Source organism: Emys orbicularis, chromosome 11 (assembly GCF_028017835.1).
Source record: "Emys orbicularis isolate rEmyOrb1 chromosome 11, rEmyOrb1.hap1, whole genome shotgun sequence".
Taxonomy (NCBI): domain Eukaryota; kingdom Metazoa; phylum Chordata; order Testudines; family Emydidae; genus Emys; species Emys orbicularis.
Genome location: NC_088693.1, coordinates 127,202 through 139,703, shown reverse-complemented (window position 1 = coordinate 139,703; position 12,502 = coordinate 127,202). Strand labels below are relative to the sequence as shown.

At 51.3% G+C, this 12,502-nt stretch overlaps 1 protein-coding gene across 1 annotated transcript in view; it reads left to right on the top strand.

Moving 5' to 3' along the window:
- LOC135885744 (unconventional myosin-X-like) overlaps positions 1–12,502 on the top strand; it is a 208,624-nt gene that overhangs the window by 100,241 nt on the left and 95,881 nt on the right. The window contains exon 22 of the mRNA XM_065413650.1: positions 8,799–8,905. Within this exon, the coding sequence (XP_065269722.1) occupies positions 8,799–8,905 (107 nt within the window). The remainder of the gene's footprint in view (positions 1–8,798; positions 8,906–12,502) is intronic.

Genomic DNA, 12,502 nt, shown 5'->3' with positions numbered 1-12,502 from the left:
TCAGATGCATTATCAGCATAGATTGAAGCTTGAAGTGACAGGGGAAGAGTGTGGGGGGGTGTGAGTTTGTTCCACCCTCCCTGAGCAAAATAATAAGCATGCAGTTTTACCAGTATGACTGCGTCTATGCTAGGGTCTTTTATCAGAACATCGCTGTGTCCACCAGCAATCACACCTCTTCACACCACTGATCGACATTGCTAGGCCAGCTGAAGTTTGTAGTGTTGACATTGCTGGACAGAAGGTGGAATCCTAGTCTGGACAAGGCAGTCTTCACATTAGCAAGTCGAGGTAAACACTAAGTGGGAGCCTAAGGGTTTACATGACCTGCTAACGTACGTTATACCTACAAACTGCCTTGTCTTCACCAGGAGGTTGCTTCATGCTGGCTAACACAAGTTAAAAACGTACCTTTTTTCCTAGTGAAGACTTGATTTATTTTCTCTTTTGAGTGAAAGTGAAGTGAACAGGATGGGGATCAGTTGCCCTGGAGAGAGAACAGTGGCCCCATGTGTACCCTCTGTACCAGTTACACTAACTATGAAGGCAGCAGTGTTACCTCATGCCGAGAGTCACCCAGTTAGAACTAAACGATGACTCTTTTGGGGGGGAGAGGGGATTTGAGGGGAGAGCATGGCATGGAGGGATGTAACCTGGGAAGGAGTTTGGGGGACAGAAGGGAGGGGGTGACATGGAGAAGGGGGAATACTTCCTGCAAAATGAATTGGAGGATAATCTTATCCCTAGTGATTGTTTGGAAGAGGAAGGAAAAGACTCTGAATTAATATAGTGGATTGTGTAGGTCAGGAAAGGAAATGAGGAAGGGAGGGCAGGATGGGCTTTGTGTTTCTCATTAATACTAGTGCAGCTGTCCTGCTGGCAATAGCCAAGCTTTTGTTTATAAGAGGAGACTCAGGCTCTGTCTTGATGTATGCTAGAGGTTAGGGCCTGGCAGAGTGAAACAGACAGAATGTTAGCAACGGGTTTGTTCTTCTTCGAGTGCTTGTTCATGTCTGTTCCATGTAGGTGTGTGGGCGCCCACATGTACGGTAGCCGAAGATTTTTCCCTTAGCAGTATCCATAGGGCCGGCTCTGGTGTCCCCTGGAGCCCCGCGCTCATGTGCCAGTATATGGGGCGCCACTGGCCCCGCACCCTCTCAGTTCCTTCTGACCACCAGTGACGGTGGCTGGAACACTGCTTGCTCTTGCAAGTGCCTTAGCTTCTCAGACCATGAGTTTTGTTTACTATAAATAGTTCCTTAGTGTTAAGTGCTAAGTGTTTGAGCGTTAGTTAGTTAGAGTCCCAGGGATGGGGCATGCCCCACTCCCTGGGGTTTAAGCCGTGTGCCACCTGCTCGAAACCGATGCCAGTTAGTGAGCCACACACAAGCTCTCTCAGGTGCCTGGGTGAGGCACATGTAAAGGGAAGGTGCCAAATCTGTAAAAATTTTAGGCCCCGTCCCCGAAAGGATAGGGACATACACCTGAAGGCATTTCTAATGGAAACTGCCCTGTGCCCGGCGTCGGAACCATACAACTTGGCGCCCAGCACGTCCGCGTCAGTGCGGAGTGCATCATCGGCACCGGGACGGTCCCGGCACCAATCCACCTCGCCGGCCAGAAAGCAGCACAAGAAGATGTGTCCAGTTAGGAGCGGCTCTCCAACGCTGAGTGAAGCAATTGATCCAAGACCTGCGCAGGGCCACTCACCACCTCCAAAGCTGTCCTCCGGTGCGGGTTTGCCACCCAGCGTATCCAGCCCCGATACTCACCACCGACTCCAGGGAGCGATCGGGACTCTATGCACTTCTTAGTGCTATCAATGCTTGAGGACTTCCAGGCTGCGAAGGACCTAATGGCGCTTCCCGGGCCACCTGCAGCCAATGACTTATATAAGGCCCATGCGGACCCATCACAGTGGCCCGCTCCATGGGAAAGCCTGTGCTGAGAGCACCCCCGCTGTCACCAGCGCAGTTCCACTTGCCATGTTGCCACTCACCCCTTGGTTTAAGTCAGCCACGTTTGCGGAGCCGCTCGCCTGCAAGTCAAAGATTGCTGGCACGATGCTTTTTGATGTCCTGGCACTGGTCAATATCCCGGCGCCGATTGATGTCCCAGCACCACTCATCATCGAGACACTGGTCACCACCCTGGCACTGGTCACCGTCCTGGTACTACTCATCATTGAGGCACCGGTCACCATCCTGGCACCGGTCGATGTCCCAGTACCGTTCGAGGTCCAGACATCACCGATCGTGATCTCGTTCACAGCACCGTGGGCGATTGCCTTCTCCAGACATGCGCACTTAGTCATCGGCTCCGGCACACTCTCGAGACCCTGGACAGAGAGGAGTACTTGGGATAAGGGAGTGACCGGGGCTCCTACCATCACCAGCATCGGTGCCCTGACTATGGGCCAGTTTTCTCTGCGGGCCCATGGCCACGTGCCCAGTGACCCCAGCAGTGGCAGATCTGGAATCCGTGGGGGCTTCCCACGGTACCCAGGGCCCAATCGTACCAGGCACTCTCGTTGGGGTCTGAGGCCCAAACCAGAGCAGGGGCCCAGCAGGCACCGGTAACAGAACTGCATCAAGAAGAGGGCACTGAGACCCCAGCTGCCTCAGAGCAAACGGCTCCTGAGCCTGAGGAGGAGCCATCTGTGCAGCCTGTTGCCACATCCTCTTCCTCGTCCCTGGACAATGCGGTGGCGGGGACTGCCAGTGTATCCCTTGATGATTTCCGAGCCCATCAGGAGCTGCTCAAGCAAGTAGCCTCCAATTTGGGACTCAAAATTGAGGAGTTTAAGTAGTAGTCGGACAATCTCCTTGACATTCTAGGTGCCTCTGCTCCTTCAAAGGTGGCCCGTCCTCGGCCCAACAGCAGGCAACCGTCCGCTGCTCCAGTGGGCAGAGGCAGGCGTTTTGAGGATGCCCCCGAGGGCAACACACCAGATTTGTCTCTGGATCCAACCCCTGCTTTGTTTTTGGATCGGCTAGCCAGCTTCCTACCATCATTGGCGCCATATCACGTTGGAACATTGGGTGCTCAACACCATCGAGTCCAGTTACACCCTTCAGTTTTCCTGTACCCCACCCTCCTTTCCTGTCCCTTTCAGGGACCCTTCTCATGAGCAGCTCCCAATCCAGAAGGTAGAATCTCCACTATAGCTGGGGGTCGTGGAGGAGTTTCCTCTGCATATGAGACGGAAGGGCTTCTATTACCGGTACTTCCTAATACCAAAAGCCAAGGGGGGCCTAACACCCATTCTCGATCTGTCTCTCCTCCAGAAGTATCTCAAGAAGTTGAAGTTTCGCATGGTCTCCCTAGCCTCCATCATCCCCTCTTTGGATCCAGGAGACTGGTATGCCGCCTTCGACTTGAAGGACGCCTACTTCCACAGTTCCATTTTCCATGGCCATAGGCACTTCCTTCGCTTCATAGTAAGTGAGTGCCACTTCCAGTTTATGGTGCTTCCCTTCAGTCTTGCGACAGTGCCAAAGACCTTCACAAAATGCAAAGACGTCGAGGGGTGCAAATTTACCCATCTCGATGACTGAGTCAACAGAGGCAGCTCCTGAGAACAGGCCCGCAGCAGTCTCGAGCTGGTACAAAACACTTGTCAGAACCGGGGGCTGATCATAAATGAGCAGAAATCTGCCCTGGTTCCAGTGCAGTCAATAGAGTTTATAAGAGCGGTCCTGGACTCTACCCTAGTCAGAGCTTTCCTGCCAGAGTCCCGTTTTCAGACCATGTCATATCTCATCGGTCGGGTAAGGGCATATTTCCTCACCACTGCTCGAGTCTGCCTCAAACTATTGGGCCATATGGTAGCGTGTACATACATAGTCAGACAGGTGAGACTTCACCTTCGACCGCTGTAGGCCTGGCTGGTGACAGTCTACAAACCCATCAGACACAGGCTAGATCATCTGGTGACGATCCCATCACAGGTCCTGGCATCCCTCATCTGGTGGACAGACCCTGGCTATATGCTGGATGGAATTCCCTTCATGACTTTGCCTCCTTCGGCGACCCTGATTTTTGATGCCTCTGATCAAGGTTGGGGAGCTCACCGAGGCAGCTTCAGTATGCAAGGCCTCAGGTCGCAAAGCGATTGTCACCAGCACATAAACGTCAAAGAGCTCAAGGCCATATGTCTAGCCTGCCAGGCTTTACTTCCATACCTACAGGGCAAGGTGGTTCGCATTCTTATGGACAATGCCACAGCGATGGTCTCCATCAACAAACAAAGTGGCGCTCGCTCATCATCCCTATGTCAGGAGGCTATCCAGTTTTGGGATCTTTGTGTACAGCACAACGTCCTCCCAGTAGCTTCACACCTCCCAGGAGTCAACAACTCATTAGTAGATCTCCTCAGCAGGTCCTTCCCATCTCACCACAAGTGGTCCCTTCACCTGGAAGTGTCCGATATGATTTTCCAAAGGTGGGGGTGTCCCCAGATAGATCTGTTTGCGTCCAAGCTGAACAAGAAGTGCTGGGAGTTCTGCTCAATCCAAGGGTCTGAGGAGGGCTCCCTGTCTGATGCCTTTCTTCTCCAGTGGTCAGAAGGGGTCCTGTATTCCTTTCTGTTGATACCACTGGTACACAACATTCTCCTGAAGATAGAGACAAAGCAAAGGTCCTCATGATAGCTCTGGCATGGCTGGGCCAACACTAGTTCGGCATGCTCCTGGACCTGTCTGTGACAACCCTATTGACCCTGTCTCTTTGACTGGACTTGCTCTCTCAGAATCAGGGCACCCTTCTGCACCCCAATCTGATATCCCTTCATCTAATAGCATGGCTGCTGAGTGGCTGAATGCCGACAAGTGGGCCTGCTTGGCGCAGGTTCAGCAAATCCTGTTGGGTAGCAGGAAGCCTTCCACCAGAGCATCTTACCTAGCCAAATTAACGTGTTTCACCTGCTGGATTTCAGAGAAAGGAATCTCCCCCTCAGAGTCCCAGATTCAATCTATTCTGGATTACTTGCTCCACCTTAAGCAGCAAAGCCTAGTCCTTTCATCGATTAAGGTGCATCTAGCGGCCATCTCGGCTTTCCACCCGCCATTCAGGGTAAATCAGTATTTTCTCATGAAATGACCATCTGGTTCTTGAAGGGCCTGGAGAGGCTCTTCCCTCAGGTGCCTCAGTGGGATTTAAATCTAGCCCTCTTGCAACTCATGGGTCCTCCCTTAGAGCTGATGGCATCCTACTCCTTGCTTCTACTTTCATGGAAGGTTGCCTTTCTGGTTGCAGTCACCTTGACCTCAAGAGATCAGAGCCCTAACTTCAGAACCTCCGTACATGGTATTCTACAAGGACAAGGTCCAGCTGCGTCCTCACCCGGCATTTCTACCAAAGGTGGTGTCACAGTTTCACTGCAATCAAGACATATTCTTACCTGTTTTCTTCCCGAAACCTCACAAGTCCAACGAGGAACGCAGGCTACAGTCTCTGGACGTTAGGTGGGTCTTAGCCTTTTATATTGAAAGGACCAGACCCTTTCGTAGAACCACTCAGCTCTTTGTGGCTATAGCAGATAGAATGAAGGACCTACTAGTTTCCTCCCAGAGATTTCCTCTTAGATAACAGTGTGCATTAGGTTTTGTTATGTACAAGCGGGTGTGTTGCCACCAGCCATAGTCACCGCTCATTCCACCAGAGCGCAGGCTTCCTCAGCGTCATTCCTTGCACATATTCCAATTCAAGATATCTGCAGAGCTGCTACTCAGTTCTCAGTCCATACCTTTACATCCCACTACGCTATCGCTCAGCAAGCCCGGGACAACGCCAGCTTCGGCAAAGCAGTATTGCAAGCCACATGAAAGTGAACTCCAAACCCACCACCAAGGGTACTGCTTGTGAGTCACCTACATGGAATGGACATGAGCAAGCACTTGAAGAAAAAATGGTTGCTTACCTTTCCTAACTGTTCTTCAAGATGAGTTGCTCACATCCATTCCACAACCCGCCCTCCATCCCCACTGTCAGAGTAGATGGCAAGAAGAACTGAGAGGGCACAGGGCCGGCGGCACCCCACATACTGGCACATGAGTGCGGGGCTCCAGGAAGCACCATAGCAAGCCCTACGGATACTGCTAAGGAAAAAATCTCTGGCTACCGTTCACATGGGCACGCACACACCTACATGGAATGGACTTGAGCAACACATCTCGAAGAACAACGGTTACGAAAGGTAAGCAACCTTTTTTTCCAGTGCACCATGGCCTTAGTTTGTGATGCCATGACAAGCAGCAGCTATACCAAGTCTCCAAACTCTTGTGTTCCCTTTGCTCCTCGCTCTAGCACTGCCCATCACATCTGTCTTCAGTCAGGACACAGTTCTCCCCATCTCTTTCCCACTCTAATCAAGTTTTTCTTGATGTCCAGAGTGACATTTTATGTGGTCCTGTTGGAAAAAAGAGGAAATTGGCTTAACATTGCAGGAGGTTTCTTCTTACCATCTGGAATCCAAGGCACAGCAATACAATTTCTCCTTCACCAATGTTCTCTACAGGCGAATTTACAGATTTGGCACTTAAGATGAAAAGTGTATGCTAAAAGGAGCAAAAATTTTTTGCAGATATCTCTGTAATAGACCTTCTCCAGGGAGGGGCTGAATGGATTCTGTACATTGTGCAATGTAGACACTGTACACAGCGTGCGCACAAATATATGAACATCCATGTGTGAACAGAGACCTTTTTATGTACACATGTGCATAGCCCTCACATATGTATGCTTCCACTTGCAAGTGTTCACTGCTATGTGCAGTCAACATTCACACATATATTCTTGAATATATATTGACTAACACCATCTTGCTGTGTGTCTGACTTACCATACGCTTCTGTCAGTTTCTAATATGAACAGAAACAATGGCAAAAATAACCCCTATATTTCTGAATCTAGTCACTCTTTCCTCAGATGAAGATGGGCTTAAACTTTTGAGAGTGGCTATGAATTAAATGACAGAGAAACAGATGATTTGTTTACGGTTTTCCTGACAAGGGAGATTTCTCAACCTGTAGTTTGAATTCATTTTAATCTTTCCTATCTGCTTCCTGCAAAATGCTATCATTTCACAGCTAGCTAGTACTGGCAAACCCCATGTTGTTTGGGGATCAAAACGCCCTGTCTTGGATGGATATTACTGAGAGATACCTGAGTGTTCTCTGGGTTTTTAATACTTTAGCAACACTTGTGAGGCTTGTATTGCCAATGAAGTCTCTGTGAATTGGATACTTCTGCTGCATGGTGGAGTTGCATCCCTGGCCCAACTCTCAGGGACAGCTCCCTCCCTGCCTAAACATTTGTAAGGTGTCTATCACTGTAGGCACTGTCCCTATTAATTAATTTGTTCTGGTACTACCCACAACATACTAGGTTCAGCGTAAATCTGATGGAAAGAACAGTCCCAAGAAGTTAATAATTTTAAAAGACCAACAAACTGACACAGACTGTGGAAAGGGACACAACATACAAGGAAAGGGGTCATGGTGGTGACTTTCTTTATAGACTGTCCTCAATTCCTTGACCATTATTAATCAGCTAATTTCTTATGGGCGTTGTGATGGAAGCTGTTCTTCAGGAGAGACTTAAATGCAGAGAAAGCAGTGAGGGAGGGGGATGTTCCATGCAGATGGGGCAATGTGGAAGAAAGAACAGAGTCGGTTATGGGAGAAGTGGAGAAATAGGACAGCAAGGCTAGTATCACTGATGGAGGGGAGGAGTTGGAGGCAGTGATGTGAAGAGGCATGGTAGATAAGTAGAAAGAGGTAGCGTTATGTCAAGGGTGCTGCCTAATGATTAGAACAGGGAAATTTGTTTTGATTCTAGCTCTGCTGCTGATTTGATATTGGATATGTGGCTTTTAGTCTCTCTGTGACCCCGTTCCTGCATCTGTAAAATGTGGATAGTGCTGCCCTGTGTCACAGGGCTGTGAGCATTAATCAGTTAAAGTTTGTAAAGTGCTCGGAGGTCCTTGGATGGTAGGTGCTAGACAAGAACAAACTATTATTAGCTATTATAAAATGCAACTTCCAGTACAGCAGCACATCTCTGGCAAGGACACCTCTCTCTTTGGGGTGCATCTCCCCCTTCGTATGCTGCAGTACAGGAACACATTCAGCATGGAGAACCCTCTCCTCAGGATTCCTTTAGAACCTGCAGTGATCAGATTCCTTTGGAATGGCCAGGCGATGTTTGATTGGGGATGGCCAGTTTCTTTATGCATTTTTCTCACCATTGGAGATTTCTGATTCTTCCATTAATCTTCACTTTTCAGAGTGCAAACTGCTGCCAGGGTCCTGGAAATGTAAATGCTCACTTCTGCACCCAAAATGTGGTGTGATCTCTTTATGAAATATTTAATGTCACATATTGGTAGCCAGGGGCCAACGCAGTGAGAAAATAGATTTGTGTGAAGAAAAGATACCAGCTGAGAACGGGTTAATAACTAGCTTGCACACTCTCCTCCTCCTTCCTTATTTTTCCTTCCCTCCCCCTTCTCTCTTTCTTTAAAGCCTTGACCACAGAGTGAAAGGAGGCGGGGGATGGGCTTAGAGTTTGGCTCATGTCCTGCACAACTTTTTCCTTGCAATACCAGGAAAGGCACCCCAGCCGAAAGTGAGGGGTGGCTCTGGAGAGGCTGCAGCTCTTGAGCAGAGATCACAGGGCAGCAGCATAAAGAGAGCACTCTGTGCTTGTCACCAAGGGAATGAAACCTCCTGACTCTCCCCCGGGGCTGATTTCTTTCCTCTCTTTGTGTTTGTTGAAACTCCTCCCCATGGTGTCAGGTTTTCCTGAAGGAAGCTCTTGAACAGAACCTGGAGAAGGATCGGGAAGAGGAGTTGAGGAAAGCGGCTATAGTCATCCAAGCCCACGTCTTGGGCTACATGGCAAGGTCAGTGTTCTGGGCTGTCTTTGCATTTTCTCCACCTGTCTGCTTGCAGTCTCCCCCATCCTCTCCTCTGCTCTAGGGTATTCTCATCAGCACTTCCACTCTTCTGTTCCCCCCACCCTCCAAATCCATGGGCTAGCCTCAAAATCTGTGTTTCTGCTGAAATCCTTGTCTGTGCTGTAGTCATTTATTTGACCACTACAGCCTCCTCTACCCCCTGCTTCTTACACCCCCCTCTGCCCCCACCCCCACCCCCTAGTGTGTTAAACATGCCGCTGCAATGACCAGGTCTCTCCACTGACTCTCTGCCTCTTCAGACTCCTCATCCTCACCTTCAAGGGTCTCCAGAACTCTGCCCCCTCTACCTCTTGGCTCTCAGCTCCCATTCCTCCACCCTTAACCTACCAGCTTCACCTAATGCTCCCTTCATCTCTCTTCTTTCCCTCTCCCAACTCTGCCTTTATTAGCACTGTCCCCAAGGCCTGGAGCAGCTTCCCTTCTCCTATTTTCCCAGGGGCCTCTCTCTCCTTCTTTAAGTCACTCTTAAGAACTTACTACTTTGGGCTAGCCTTTCATCACTGATCTCCTCTCAGCTGCTCCCTTTTGCCACTACTGCTCCTAATCATAGTAGTGTTAAAGAAAAGCTATTACAGAAGAGCCATGCCCTCTCCTGCCCCTTGAAGTTAATGTAACAGCTGATTCTTTAATGATTGTAGCACATGCTGCTTGCCAAAATAAAGCAAAATGCTGTCTCTGTGCCTTCCCCTCTCCCCTTGTCTGGGTGCCTTTACTTGCTGTGCAGTGTGTGTAAATTAGAGTGTAAGTTCCTCATGGCAGGGACATTCAAATAATAATAATTAATAATCAGAAACCTCCAGATATTTTGGGGAAGGAGGGGAGTTATCACATTGTAAAACATAATTTCTAGGCAGCATTGCTAAGGGAAAACTGCAGTGTCTCTTCTGTGACTTTCCTGGAAAGGAAAGTACCCAGCTAGTGGACTGGGAGATTGGGATGCACACTGTTCATCTAAGTTTAGTCTTCAAATCAAACAGTGCTGCTATGGTCAAAAGGCAAAATCCGTATACAGCGGCTGGTGGCAAATGAGGCATTGCAGAGGGAGGTAAAGAAGCAGAAAACAGGGAAGATGAAGGTTGGAGAAAGTGAAGTTAGAAAACCTTTTTTGTGATAATTTCAGTGTTGCACTGCATCAACATTAGAGAGGCTCCAATAGAAAGGAATTAGTATGGGACAAGTCCAGAAAAGGTTTTGAGTGAGTAAGGCAAAACTAGAGAGTGCTGCCGCGTAGAGCTTATCAATCACCAAGATTATGTAAATTAAGCAGAGTAAGCCTGCCATGAAGAGTTAGATGTTCCAGGATTTTACTGTCATCTTTATCCATATCTTCAGGGACTTGTTCTGAGAATTGGGGAAAGAGGCCTAAGGGATGAAAGGTTACATGGTTGGCTGTACACTCTGCTTTACTTTCCCAGAAGCTCAGGGTGTCTGAATGGTCACTAAAGTGAAATATCTGAATCAGAAAATAAACCAAAGTGAAATTGCCCCGTTTGTTTGGCAGACCTGCTCCCTGTGGGACTCCTAGTCACAGCTGCTGACTCCACCAACTAACATAAGTTTTTACTTTTCTTAGCCCTGCAGGACCTGTGGAGAACTGGTGCTGTAAACTGGGCTGTGTCCCTGTTAGCCTCACAGGACCTGCATGGGTTTGGGGGAGGGAGCCACACTCCGTCCCCATGTGGCTTCTCTGACTCTTGGAGGGGGAGCCAAGCTTTAGCCCAGTACCTTGCAGCATCAACAGGATAGGTAACTAAATTCCAGTTGCCAAATCAGGGCCCCGTCCCCTCTGTGTTTTCTATACGAGTAAGGGTGAAGTGCAGGATCACTGTAGTTCACGGCCCTCCTGCATTGGCTGCAAAAGTTGGCTTTACCCAGGGTTACCATATTTTAAAAAAATAAAAAGAGGACACTCCACGGGGCCCCGCCCCTTCCCCAAAGTCCCCGCCCCAACTCCGCCACCTCCCCTGAACGCTCCGCCCCCTGCTCCTCCCCCTCCCCTGATTCGCGGGAAGCCTGAAACAGGCAGGCAGCAGGTAAGCTGGAGCTGGGGCTGGGGCGGTGGCGGGGGGGCGCAAGGAGGCACGGCCCAGTCCAGCCCCCCCGGCCGAGCGGCTCTGGCCCCGGCGTCTCCAGCCCGGCTTGGGCCCTGGGGCGCCAGCCCCGGTTCTGGCCGAGCGGCTCCGGCCCGGCTCGGCTCGGGCCCCGGTTCCGGCCGAGCGGCTCCGGCCCGGCCCCGGCCCCGGCCCTGGGCGAGTGGTGCCGGCCGAGCACCCCCAGCCCCGGTCCCAGCGGCTCCGGCCCCGGTTCTGGCTGAGCGGCTCCGGCCCGGCCCTGGCCAAGCGCCGGCCCTGGCCAAGCGCCGGCCCTGGCCAAGCGCCGGCCCCAGCGGCTCCGGCTTTGGCCCCAGCGGCTCCAGCCCGGATCCAAGCCCCACGACCCCTCCCTATTTTCCCGGATGTGCCCGGCTTTTTGGAATTTCCTCCCGGACAGGGATTTGAGGACCAAAAAGCCGGACATGTCTGGGAAAATCCGGACGTATGGTAACCCTACTTTACCTTGGGAAGTGGAGGAAGGTGAGCAGAAGGCTCCAGACAGGGTTACATTCTATTGCCTGTGTATACCTGAGGTCAGGTTAGATTATCATAATGGTCCCTTCTGGCCTTAACCTCTGACAGCAGAGCTCATAGATATTATCAGGAAGAGCATCATGGAGCTGAGTAGGGCTTTGGCATGGTACTCTCAGTGGAGCTTTTGCCAGATGTCTTTTGTAAAAGTCTGTGCCTTTTGTCTATATGCTTTGTCCACCTTAGAGGAGGCTGAGTATGCAGCTGGCCACCCTCTGTATGAGGAGAGGCACTGGGGAGAGAAGCGGGGGGAAGAGACAGCCCCTGGCTTCTGTCGCCCTTTTTCCTTCCTCCCCTCTCTGTAGCCTGCACCAAGCTGCTGCTGCTGCTGGCAGAGTCATCCCTCGGGTACGGTGAATCGGGGGACTGCTCCAGGCCCCGCGCTTTGCGGGGGCCAGCTCTTCGTGAGGAGGTGGGCGGGGAGGTGAGGCAGGAGGGCGAGCAGGGTGAGGAGGCGAACAGGGAGGTGGGCGGGGGGGAGCAAGGAGGAGCCCCCCTACCAGAACCTCCCCATCCCCCCAGTGCCTCCTGCCCATTGGCAGGCCCCACCAATCATTGCCTCCCTTTCCCTCTCAGTGCCTGCTGCCTGCCGCGGATCACATGTTTCGCAGCATCAGGAGACGCTGGGGGGGAGAGGAGTGAGGGTGCAGGGTGCTTGGGGGAGGAGGCGGAACTGGATGGGGCAGGGGCGGGAAGAGGTGGGGCAGGGACGAAGCAGGAGTGGGAAGAAGCAGGGCAGGGGTGGGGCCTTGGGGGAAGGGGTGGAGGGGCAGTGGGGCCAGGGCGGAGCCGGAGGAGCACCCCCCGGCAGATTAGAAACTCGGTGCTTATGTCCTGTGTCTCCCCCCTCGCCATGGGACGGCCCTGGCTGCTGGAGCCCTGGTTTCATTGTTGTTAA